Source organism: Gymnoscopelus microlampas, assembly GCF_963454915.1.
Source record: "Gymnoscopelus microlampas genome assembly, chromosome: 23".
Classification (NCBI taxonomy): Eukaryota; Metazoa; Chordata; class Actinopteri; order Myctophiformes; family Myctophidae; genus Gymnoscopelus; species Gymnoscopelus microlampas.
Window position 1 is genome coordinate 15,305,086 of NC_139960.1, and position 12,792 is coordinate 15,317,877.

General features: G+C 41.0%; 2 protein-coding genes across 2 annotated transcripts; both read right to left on the bottom strand.

Moving 5' to 3' along the window:
* Nucleotides 1-306: 306 nt before the first annotated feature.
* On the bottom strand, nt 307-7,510 carry washc3 (WASH complex subunit 3). The gene is made up of 7 exons (XM_084050512.1): nt 7,351-7,510; nt 4,881-4,979; nt 4,681-4,746; nt 4,022-4,162; nt 2,470-2,583; nt 1,456-1,520; nt 307-759 (listed from the first exon to the last, which is right to left on the bottom strand). Exons 1-7 carry the CDS (start codon nt 7,399-7,401, stop codon nt 660-662), a joined length of 636 nt encoding a protein of 211 aa, XP_083906638.1. The 5' UTR covers nt 7,402-7,510; the 3' UTR covers nt 307-659.
* A 2,716-nt stretch (nt 7,511-10,226) lies between these two features.
* On the bottom strand, nt 10,227-11,819 carry LOC311039557 (DDB1- and CUL4-associated factor 15-like; the record flags this gene model as incomplete). Its single annotated transcript, XM_084049498.1, has 1 exon — nt 10,227-11,819. One exon carries the CDS (start codon nt 11,817-11,819, stop codon nt 10,227-10,229), a length of 1,593 nt encoding a protein of 530 aa, XP_083905624.1.
* Nucleotides 11,820-12,792: the final 973 nt, after the last annotated feature.

Genomic DNA, 12,792 nt, shown 5'->3' on the forward strand with positions numbered 1-12,792 from the left:
ACGTTGTTAGTATTTGTATAAAACTACTTTATACAGTCCTGTGTTCTATGAATTACTGATGAAAAGTCAGTAAGTGACCAACAAGAGACCATTTCATTTCCTTCTCACTGAAATGACTTTCACACTAAACGCAATTATTACCAGAGATAGAGACCTTGCTATGACTGTCTGACCAGGGCTGGACAATTAACCAAAGATATATAGAAACTGACATTTAGAACCAATCACCATCTTGCTGAAATCCAGACGCGTTTCATTTCATATCATACATACATATATATATATATATATATATATATATATATATTTTACATTTCATATTATCAACAAAGCAACATGGGAAAGTTCTAATGGGATTTTTTATAATCGACTAAATCGGTTAGTCTGATTAAACACTTAAGCCCTGTATTATACGTCATTATTCAACATCCTACACGTGCCTCAATTACGAATTGAATATAGGCTGAACTACAAGCTTGTAGATCGGCTATTTTCGGTGCGCGACATCCGTCGTACGATGAAGAAATCAGAAATTCATGCTTCTCTCAACGCGCACACCGATGGATTCAAGTACGGCTGCAAGTAAAGGCACGTCTAGCTATAAGTGCCGGTGCCAAACAGACAGTGTTCTGGTGCTGGTAGAGGACGGAGGAAGCATGTCAGTCACTGAAAGATGATTCAGAACCAGAGCTGTCGTCCTCATCATCCTGTCCCTCTGTGTTCCTCTGACCGTCGTCAGGCACAGGTGCATCTGGTGAGCTGTGAACAGTAAGCCACGACAAGAAGGTTACATGTTATGAACTGTATACTGTGTATGTAATGTATGCAGTGGTGGAAAAAGTACCGTACTCAAATGTTTTACTTAAGCACAATTTTGAGGAGCTTTTACTTTACTAGAGTATTTCCAATTTTCTGTACTTTTACTTCTATTCCACTACATCTCAGAGGCAAATATTGTGCTTTTACTCCACTACAATTATTTGAAAACTTTAGTTACTAGTTGCTGTGTAGATTTTGATTATTGCAAAACATACACTAACCACTTCAGCCCTACATATATTTCGTCCGTTTGAAAATAGCTGATCTACAAGCTCACAGATCTGCTATTTTCGAACGATTTTTTAAAACATTTTGAACTTGTGAAATGGGACATTCTGCACAATGAATACTGTTACTTTTGGTACTTTAAGTACATTTTGATACCAATACTTTGGTACTTTTACGCAAGTACATTTTTAATTCCGGACTTTTACTTGTAACAGTCAGAGTATTTCTGCTTTGCGATATTGATACTTTTACTTAAGTAAAGAATGTGAGTACCTTTTCCACCACTTATTAAAACCATAGAGACCTGGTTGGTTCATTCAGACAGACAGACAGACAGACAGACAGACATGTGTTATAATGAAATGTGACTGAATGCTTAACAGCACTGAAGGTAATTAAAGCACTCACTCAAGCAGGTTGGGATCCAGACCTTCCAGCACCATTTTGTTCTTTATCGCCATGACTGGGACCCCCTGTGAAAGAGAAGGTAAAGTTAAACAAAACAAATTGATTTGTTTTTTTCCCCCCAGGAATGTATGCAGTTTATGTGGTTGATACACTAACAGTAAAATCACAGTTACAGGGCCCTATTTTGCCACTTATTAGACACTTATTAGCCCGCGGACCCCCATTTCAAAATATATGCCAGGGACCCCCTTAAGAGAATATTTTTTACGGCTCTAGCAGTAATTTCCAGGTATGCAAAAGTGTCACTTTTCAGCTACAGTCACCTTTTTGAACCCAAATAGGGCAATTGTGTGACACCTGACCCGAAAGAAAACAACACGTTGTCACCTTTTTCACCTCGGGGCTGTTTGCATGCCTGAATTTCAAGGACCCCCAGTTTGACATGTATTAGGCTATGGACCCCCATTTAATGGCATTTATATCTCTGGGACCCCAATTTATATTGTAAAATCAATGTTAATTTAACTCTGAGAGTGTACAAATTTTGTACACTCTCAAGAGTTACAGGCCCATAAGGGTCCATTTGGTTCCTAACTATCCATCATTTAGCTGGGGACCCCCCTGAACTCCCTCAAGGACCCCTGGGGGTCCCCGGACCCCACTTTGAGAACCAATGTCCTAGGATATCATAATATCATATAAAAAGGTAAGAAAAACGTCGGGTGGAATTCTCCTTTAAGTACCAGGTCTTAGGACTTAACTTAAGACCAGGAGGCGTGGCCAATGCTGTTTGGCCACTCAATATAGCAGAACAGCATTGGCCACGCTTCCAGGTCAAGTCATTTAAGTTAAGACGTGCAAAATAGGGCCCACAGACTCATGGGGGTCCACTTGGTTCCACATGTACACTGCCAGAGTTACAGACCTGTAAGGGTCCATTTGGTTCCATTTATACACTCTCAGAGTTAAATTAATAATGAGGATTTAACAGTGTGAGTTTCATGGTAAACTCACCATTTTGACCATTTTTAGATATCGGGCATAGCGTGGATCATTGGCCACTGTCATGATGTTTTCTGCTGCAGGCTCTGTTGGCTCCTGAGTAGGTTCTGGTACGTTCTGAGAGGTCTGGTAGAGGGGAAGAGGAATATTCTGATAAAATATGAATTGATACATTTTTGTCTCCGCCAGGAGACTATGTTTTCGTTCTCGTCCTTCCGTGTGTCCACCAAGCTAACATTGGTCAAGCTTCACGTGACACGTGACAATATGTTGAAAGGGTGTGCTTTGATTGGCTAGCGAGACGCATGATGAAATAGAGACCTATAAATAGGTGTGTCACTTCAAAACATCATTTATATGTTTTGAAGTGACACACCTATCCATCAGCCAAGCTAACATTGGTCAAGTGACACGTGACAATATGTAATATTGACAGGATTAATGGAGAGTATCTTTTCCTCTCCGTCCGTCTCTGTATGTGTCCGTCTGAGAACACCCAACATTGGTCAAGCTTCACGTGACATCACAATATGTAATATAAATAGCTTAGACAGGATCAATCAGGAACAGTACTTTCCAGTACAAACTGAGAACACAGCTGTAGAATTAGAACGTTTCTAGAAAACTATGGTTAAAGATAGGGTAAGTGATTTCCTTTGGTTAAAATAGCACGGGTCCGCTGGCGGAGACCTGTGCTCCGAGGAGCACATTTTCTAGTTTTAACTGTAATTAACGCGTTCCCATTCATTCCCAAGTCAATTTCTTTGGGGAGCGCTCATTTTGGTTCAATCAACGTCCTCATGACTTTTGCAAATGAAGGCGGGCTGACAGCTCATGAGACGGCAGAGACACGCTCAGGCATTGACCCATTAAGACTGGGAAACTTTGGCTATTCAAAAATAGCAGATATACAGCAGATATATATATATATATATATATATATATATATATTCAAAGATTTGCAAAAAAATCATGATCTTAAAAAAGAAATAGCAGATATACAAGCTCATAGCGCTATGAGCTTGTATATCTGCAATGTTTTAATAGCCAAATAGTAAAATAATGGTTAAAGTGTTTACATCTGTTTTACAAAGGGTGGGTCAAAACATCGCCAATTGATGGTAAAGAACAGGGGTCTTCAACAGGGGGTCCGGGACCCCTAGGGGGTCCTCAGAGTTACTACAGGGGGTCCGCCAAATCGTTGTGTGATATGATTTTTTTTTTTACCTTAACCACTTGAACCCTAGCATCCTTTTTCTGAGGAAAAAATAGCAGATCTACAAGCTCTCAACGCCTCGCGCTGCGAGGCGTTGAGAGCTTGTAGATCGGCTATTTTTGGCAAAGAGGCTATAGGTGTAGAGGGAAAAAAGAGCAGACTAAGTAAAAAAATAAACTTTAATCTGAAACACAATTTTATACAATATAGAGTAGGGGGCCCCTGCTTCATCTCTCTCTCAGCTAGGGGGTCCTTGGCCTGAAAACGTTGAAGACCCCTGGTCTAGAACTCTCCAATCGGGATTGGCATCGGACCCAAAACAAAAGGCATCTAAGCATTTCTATGTACCTCTGGAGGTGGCACTGACACCACTGCAGGAGCAGAACCATTTTCTTGGCTTTGATTGACTACAGGTCCATTGGTCTCTCCTGTTTGGTTCTGACTGATACTCTCAACTTTGACATCCTCCAACCCAGGAATAGAGGACAGCTGTGGAGAGATTGAGAGAATATTCACTATATAGCTTATAGCACAATACAAACACAGACTCTACTCTATATGAATATCATATGCACACAACGCCATTAAGAAGTGTTCAGTGTTCAAGATAGCATAATGCATTGGTTTTCAACATGGGGTCCAGGGACCCCCAGGGGTCCTTGAGATGGCTCCCCAGCTAAACGATTCATAGTTAATCTTCACCATAATTACATGTAGTCCTACAAGTAAATACAACTAGAGAACATACAATAATGTCTATTTGATCAGAGTTTCACTGTTATCTCTATACCTGCAGTAAGTAGACGGTAATGGAATTCTGGACCAAATGACAGTCCATATCTGACCAAATCAAGTCTAACAATAAACATACGATACGATACGATAATACTTTATTGTCAGTTCGCACTGAAATTTGTCTTGCGACCCGAACATGTTCTTTGACCGGGGTTCCAAAAACAGAGGTTGAGAATCACTGAACACATGTGGAGACAAGTTGAATAGCTGACCTTTGCTTCCAAAATGCTTAGTGTCGTCTCAATTTGCTGTATTCGGAGGGATATACTTGCAAGTTTCTGTGAGAGACAAGTTGTGACAGAAGAACAGCATTGTGTTAATCAGCCGCTACATTGATTTAGAAGTAACTAGTGACCCAGCCAAGAGGGTGAAGTAATCATTGCAGGGTAAATGGTAGAGACTGAAGCATTACCTCTTCACAGACTGTTGAAAAGCGGTTGAGAAACCTGACTGTGTGAACAATGAACTGATTGAGATACGCTACAATCCTCCTCTGTTGTATGGCTGGGACCTGATAGGAACAGAGACATGATTATCAATAATAGACATTATCATGATGGTCAATAGACATGATCATCAATAACAGACATTATCATGGTGGTCAATAATCTATAGGCTACATGATGTTCAATAGAGACAACGTGATCATCAATAACAGACATGATCAATTATAGATATTGGTAAACCTGTGATGTGACGTTGAAGTTGACACAGTAAAATATGAGTGCTATTGGGAGAGTGAATGATATTTACTGGTTAAAATAAAAAAGGTTTTGCTGTTGTTAAAAGGTTAAAGCTCTATTTTCTTATAGCAATCACTGAGAGTGTTCAGTAACAGGGGTCTATCTGTCTCTCCAGCACTTTAATACACAGACATATTTCCAGGTGGGTTCCACTTTCATCCAATCAGGAGAGAGCACCAGTTTATGTTATAGTGTTCCAGTTATAATTTGATCAGAACATTTATTTGGGTCTTGTGTTACACTTCTAATTTCACTTGTTTATTCTGTTACTGAACAAACACTGTGTATGGCAATGATTACCTGAATTACATTACATTATGGTCATTTTCATTTAGCATACGCTTTTATCCAAAGCGACTTACAATAAGTGCATTCAACATAGGTAGGCAAGAAAACTACTAATCAATCAAAACAAATCAAACTAATCAACAAATGAGCAAGAGCTAAAACCAATAAGTGTATCAAAATAAACAAGATCCAATAAAACAAGAGCTCGTAGAAATAATTGACAACAAGTTGGCAAGGCTAAGAGGAAGGGTCAGGGTAGTGTTTCCTGAAGAGGTGGATTTTCAGCCTGCGGCGAAAGAATGGCAGTGACTCTGCTGTCCTGACATCAGTGGGGAGTTCATTCCACCACTGTGGGGCCAGAACAGAAAAAAGCTGTGACCGCGTAGATCGGCCAGAAGGACCACTGAGCGACGGGGAAACCAGTCGCCCCGAGGCGGCAGACCGAAGTGGTCAGGCAGGGGTGTAAGCCTCGACCACAGCCCGGAGGTAAGAAGGAGTTGTTCCTTTCACTGCCCTAAAGGCTAGCACGCACCAGGGTTTTAAACTGGATAAGAGCCGGAATCAGAATATAGAGCTATTTAACACTCATTTTAACAGTGTATATCATTGGTTCTCAAAGTGGAGTTCGGGGACCCCCAGGGGTCCTTGAGGGAGTTCCAGGGGGTCCCCAGCTAAATTATGGATAGTTGGGAACCAAATGAACCCTTATGGGTCTGTAACTCTGAGTTACATTAACATTGATTTTAAAATATAAACTGCCGTCCCAGAAATAGAAATGTCATTAAATTGGGGTCCGTAGCCTAATGCATGTCAAACTAGGGGTCCTTTAAACAATTAAAATGATTGAGAATCACTGCTAGAGCCGTAAATGTCTGGCATATCTTTTCAAATAGGGGTCCGCGGGCTAAATAAGTGTCAATTTAGGGGTCCTTGACATGAAAAAGTTTGAGAACCACTGGTGTATATATTATCACTTATAATTATAAATAACGCAACATTTAATGAGGGTGTAAAGATAAGCCGCGAGGGTACAAATTTGGTTACATCTGCATCCTCAGAGAGTTACAAATGGATACATTATTAACACTGAGGCTTGTATTGTGATGATGCACACACAATGCTATTCATAATCCAGCCATGATTTCCTGCAACATAACGTTAAGAGTCTCTATCAATCTGACTTGCCCATACATGAATGAACTTCAACCTGGTGTTTGCACTCTCTCCCTTTTTGGTCCGTACATTTAGATAAACGTTCAGATTTCAAATATAAAGTGCTGACCTCATGGCCACGGATGTTACAATTATGTACGTCCCCTCAGAAGTACCCGTATCATCCGTATTGTTCAATAAAAAGCATTTTAATCCGATTGGTGGCCATTTTCTTCGTATTTTCACCATACACTTTCAACTACGCGACCATATCGGCTGGGAGGTGTATTGCACGCTGATGCATTATACCTCTATGCGAAAATGGCCATCGATCGGATTAAAATGCTTTTTATTGAACAATACGGAACATACGGGAACTTCTGAGGGCCCGTACATAATTGTAACATCCGTGGCCATGGTGTGAGCACTTTATATTTGAAATATGAACGTTTATGTAGATGTACGGGCCGTAAATGGAAAAGGTGCAAACACTATGTTGAAGTTCATCCACTCGTGACAGACGACCGTTGTCGTGTGATCCATGGCTTTAAGTCTCTATCTGACCTGATGAGGAACAACAGATCTGTTATGAATGTAACGATGTAACGTAATTAAAGTAATGTAACGTCGTAATGCAGTATACATACACAGCCTTTTTAAATACATTATAGTCTTTCTCATGAGCATGGAACCACTAACCTTAGTCAGATCAACTCCAGACCCGACGATCGGTAAGCCGTCCTCATCCATGTTAGATCTATGGTGATATAATTAAAGATAAAAGTGTTTATTTCATGTTTATATTTCACACACACAACTAGATCATTGTGAAAGGTTTCATATCATGTGAGCAAACTGTGATCGTGGGCGTGACTTAACGGGCTCGTCCTGGACTCTTCCGGGTCCAGTAGCCAATGGAGGGCTGTGTTTTGAGCTTTTAATTTGAATGCTCCATAATCAACAACATCCGTTAAAACTGTATGGTCATGCGTTGCCATGTCCGCGTATTATAAGCTTATTTTTCTGTAAATTGCTTGTAAATATTCGGCAGTTGGGTTGTGGTTTTTGTGTAGTTGCTTATTTGGTTTTGTTTCCTAATGTTGTATTCTAATAATGTGTATCAGTTTGTGTGTGTTTTGGACAAAATCTGTAGGAGTAGTACCAAAATGTGTGTTTAGAAGAAAACACAAAATGCCAGAAAATGTAATCTGGCACAAGTGGCTGGGGCCTATAGGGAGGTTTCCTGTTAGTAAACATGAGAGGAATATGACCGCGCAGCTGCGGGGGGAAGCCTATGGGTGCGTTTGGAAATTACGCACCGGAGCACACTCGCCTATTAGTTTGTATTGGCCAGTGCGCTCACTGCCGCTCAGGGCTGTATTTTCGAACGCGCCTTTCCCCCACTGACCCCCAGGCATGCGCAGATTGCGCATTCTGCTCTGTGATGACGTCGCGCGGAAATCCGTCTATAGAGGGTGAGAATCCAAGGAACCCAGGGAAAAAATATTTCAATTGTACAAGCTACTGTTCAAGAGTTATTAGCCAAAAGGGCTGTTGTAAGAGCCACCATGAGGCCGATGTGAATAATTTGGGGTGGAGGCTCTTCCTTGGCCTACTGTGAGTGTGTGAGCAAAGTTTCCCAGTAATCGGGAGCTGTGTTCATGATTTGTGGCATTTTGTGCAAAACATATATAGACTGCATTTGAAAAGGCTTATGTTGTCTCAAGCCATTTGCGCACATTGATGTGTTACAATGTAGCCCTTTGTTTGAAATACTATTAATCTATGAGTGATTCTTGGCCTTTGATATTAATGCTGTCATATGACCTTGCCATACCTTAGCTTTTGCCGAACTGGTGCAAAACGAGCCAGATGACAGGGAAGCACCATAGGAAGCACCATAGATGACAGGGAAGCACCATAGGAAGCACCATAGATGACAGGGAAGCACCATAGGAAGCATAATAGATGACACTGGTACAAAAAAGAACAGATCCACAAGCTCACAACGCGTGGCATCGCCACGCGTTGTGAGCTTGTAGATCTTTTCTCTTTTTTTGGACAAGCGCTTGTGCAACGAACGCATCACTGTTGACCTAAACCACAGGGTCATTAAGGGAATTAATAAAGGTATTAATAAAGGTATTAATTGACGGTTGATTGAAGGTTGTGTTCTCCATATTAAGGAGGTTCACAGGATACAAGTGGGCACATAAGAGTGGGCCCCTCGATGTAAAATGTGCCATAAAGTTGTGTGTGTGCGTGTGCGTGTGCGCACATAGATGGATAGATAGAATTTTCTTGTTGATGAAAATACTCTTGAGTCTCGACTTGACTCTGTTGACAAGGAGTCTGAATAGACACCATAAGAATGTAATAGTTATTTATCATTAAGTAATTTACACAGCTCAGTGGATACATTGATTGCCTTTCATCTTGTAAGTGTTCATACAATAGAGAGTAGGTCAATCCTAGTAGATACTGCCACCTTGTGGCAATGTTTGGACCTTGCCTTGTACCACTTCACTGTGCATTGAATTAATTTATTCAAATAATAATAGAGTAATTTATAGCATATTGAATCATTTACAATTGTTCAATTTACATGAACATCACAATGTTTGTATAGAACAATTAAAACAATTTAAGACTTGCATGTAATATCTGTAATGTCTTTATCTTATTTAGACAATAATTCAAATAGCTGCTATGAGTAGCCCATGACCTGACAGTGATTATCATTTTTATGTTTCGTGAACGTTGACTGATTAAACAAATGTGAATTAAAGTCTGTCTTCACTTACAAAAATGTATTTATCAGTGGTGGAAAGTAACTAATTACATTTACTCAAATACTGTACTGAAGTACCATTTTGTATTTCACAATTTTCAATACTTTTAGGCTATTTGTACCACTACATCTCAGAGGCAAATATTGTACTTTTACTCCACTACAATTATTTGTTAGTAGTACTTTGTAGTTACTTTGCAGAATTGACGCAATTCAACAAGCGTCGTGAGCTTGTACATCTGCAATTTTCAGAAGATTTTTATACATTTGATACATAATGATACCTTGTGAAACAGGATATTCTGCATAATGAGTACCTTTACTTTTGGCACTTTAAGAATATTTTGATGTAGATGAGATTATTTTTTACTATATTCTATAATGACATGCCCCACATTGGGATAACAGATATAAAGTGGTTACATGCATGTACACACAACCTGACAGACCACCTCTCTGTTGATGAAATGATCTCTTCAATGACTAGAGTTGCAGATCTTGCCAAAGAAGACACTCACATTAGTAACTCTGCACAACTTTATGTATAAAACATGGTTCACTCCAGCTCTTGGTTGACATCTGCAGTAATGTAATGCAGTACAAAACTAAAAACAAAAAGCCTCAAAACAAACTAGAGCTTCATCTTTAACAGCTGAAATATCTCAAAACAATCAAAAATGAGAAACAGCAGGTTTGCTCAACATTAAAGTTTACATTCTACACTTAAAAGATGTGTGTATTTAGTATTTTTATTCAAAAAAGAAAATCAATGTGGCCGATACAGTCATCTTGTTGTCACCCAGGTGCATCGCTCAGTGTCTGCCAACACACTTTTGGGCAGATCTGCATCTGCATCTATGACGTTGACGTGGTTCGAGCTGCTCTCTGGAACAGAGCACTCCATCACCGCGTCCACACAGGACTTCCTGTGAGACTTCACAGCGCGACCATAGAGACGACGCTTGTAAGGGAGGTCATTTGTGAGGTCACTGACCCCAATGACACTGCACAGCCCTGTGCTGAGGTCCCAGCTGACCTGCATGTTGCGCTCCTCACGTTTCCAAAACAGGGCAATTCCGATCATAACTTTGTCGGTCTCTGGACACATCTCCAGCATGACAAAGTCAAAGTCAGAGGACCGACTCCGAGGGTCCCAGACGGCATCACCATGGAGCAACACTTTAAGAAGATGACAAATATCCAAAGCCATCTCCTCCACACACAAGCTCTGTCCATCATGCGGACCACCGGTGACCAACTTCTGGTCCCTGCCCTCCAGATCTGTAGCGCGTACAAAACAACGTCTAACATTCTCTCCCTCTGCCCCTGGCTGTGGGAGGTGGTAGTGGAGGCGTTGATAGCCGACGTAGATATTTGCCTCTTGAGATGAGGACGAGGGAAGGGTTGGTGAGGATGAGGGGGATGAGGGCCGGGTTGGTGAGGATGAGGAGGATGAGGACGATGAGGGCCAGGTTGGTGAGGAGGAGGAGGAGGAGGAAGCAGTGGACCCGTTGGATGGATGTGTGCCTTCAGCAGATCCCTGAGGTAGCATGGAAGCAGAAGAGGAGGGTTGACCTGATGGAGGAGCTGCTCTCTTGGCGTAGAGCATCTGACATGACTGGCTCTGCTCACCTGCTGGACACGGGTAGATGGCACAGGCCACCAACATTCTGCTTCCTTTCAACAGGATGACCTTGTCCTTTTTCAGCTGTAACGCTGGCTGGAAGGGGCAGGGACAGTCCGCATAACACTGGCCGTGGAGCGCATAGCCGTGTTCCAGGCATTTACCACCACCACACCCACAGGTAGTGGCTGAGCAGTGAGAGCAGGGTTTGGATGGAGGGTTGGGAGCAATGGTGAAGAAACAGTAGCACCAGCTTAATTCATTATTATTCTGCAGGCTAATCATGAGCTGATCTGTGCTGGTGCTCTGTGCTTCGAAGCCAAATATGGCAATGTTGGAGTCGTCGTTGGGCCACTCACACACCTGGATACTCATCAGGTCGTATACTTCAGCATCCACATCTGCAAAGAGTTTCACCTGTTGGACCAGTTTGAGTTTACTGTGCAGGTTAAACTCCCACCAAAACAGAGTGTAGTTACAGCCCGACAATCGATCTGATCCTGAATCTGACATCAGCTCTTCAACTTTGGTGTAGGAGAGGATGTATCGGCCACTTTTGATGAAGCCCAGAAAAATGTGGTCTTCTGCCAGAAGCTCTTCACTGATAATGTCTTTCAAAGCGATGCGCACAAGAGGTGACAGTTTACTGAAACCGTGTTGATTAAACTGTCCTGAAACCTTCCCTTGTGTTACAAGTTTGACGACATTGTCTTCTTTATGCTGCTTCTCCATAGTTTTCGAACTGGGCGCCATGTTTGTTCTGTCACTCCTATGCGCCCTGCACAGACGTCTTTGCTTGTTTAAAGTGACATCCAAGGTAGTGTAAAACTGGAAAGAAAACAATATGCACATGTATGATACAATAAACATACTGTAAAGCTTGTACAAGTCAAATAATACACTCATTTAGCTTGCATACAATAACACTTTCAGGTAAATACATACTGTACGTAGGTACGATAGGTGCATTTTAGCAGGTTACAGGTACTGTAGGTATGGTTTCCTTTATTATACAATAGTTGCAAACGTAATGAAATCCAGAAAATGCAATATCCATTTGTGTCACACAAAATATCAGAAATAACATTGAAAATAAACATATCATACCAACGATGCTTCCCTCAAGGCTGAACTGAAACAGGTAACCAAACTTTTACAGGGACAGTGTACTGTGTGTCTGCTGCTTCTAAGTGAGAACTGACCAACTGAACTGATTAACATCACCTGCCTGCACCCTACTCACACACCTGTATTATATCAACCAAATTAGCTCAACTAGGCAGGCAGTGGTGGAAAAAGTACTCAAATGTTTTACTTAAGTAAAAGTATCAATACTGCAATGTGGAAGTACTGTACTATGTTGCAAGTAAAAGTCTGGAATTAAAAATGTACTTGAGTAAAAGTACAAAAGTACTGGTATCAAAATGTACTTAAAGTACCAAAAGTAAAAGTACTAAAATGTTTGAAAATAGTAGATCTACAAGCTCCCAAAGCGTTGCAATGCGATGCATTGTGAGCTTGTAGAGCTTGTATTTTCTGGCTTAAGTGGTTTAATCGGGCTTAAGTGGTTAAAGGTAGGGTAGGCCTAAGTGATATTTTTTGGTTTAAACAAAAAGTATTTTGTTTAAAGGTTGAAGCACCAAATTCTGATAGTAATCATTGCTATAGAGTGTTGGTTCAGTAACAGGACTCTCCCCGTCTCTCCAGCTCTTTAAAGACGCACTGA

Coding starts and splice junctions, on each gene's coding strand:
- washc3 (XM_084050512.1), bottom strand. CDS start 7,401: ATGGATGAGGACGGCTTACCGATCGTCGGGTCTGGAGTTGATCTGACT. Junction 4,747..4,880: donor TTTCAACAGTCTGTGAAGAG/GTAATGCTTCAG, acceptor TGTCTCTCACAG/AAACTTGCAAGTATATCCCT. Junction 760..1,455: donor CTGGATCCCAACCTGCTTGA/GTGAGTGCTTTA, acceptor TACTGTTCACAG/CTCACCAGATGCACCTGTGC.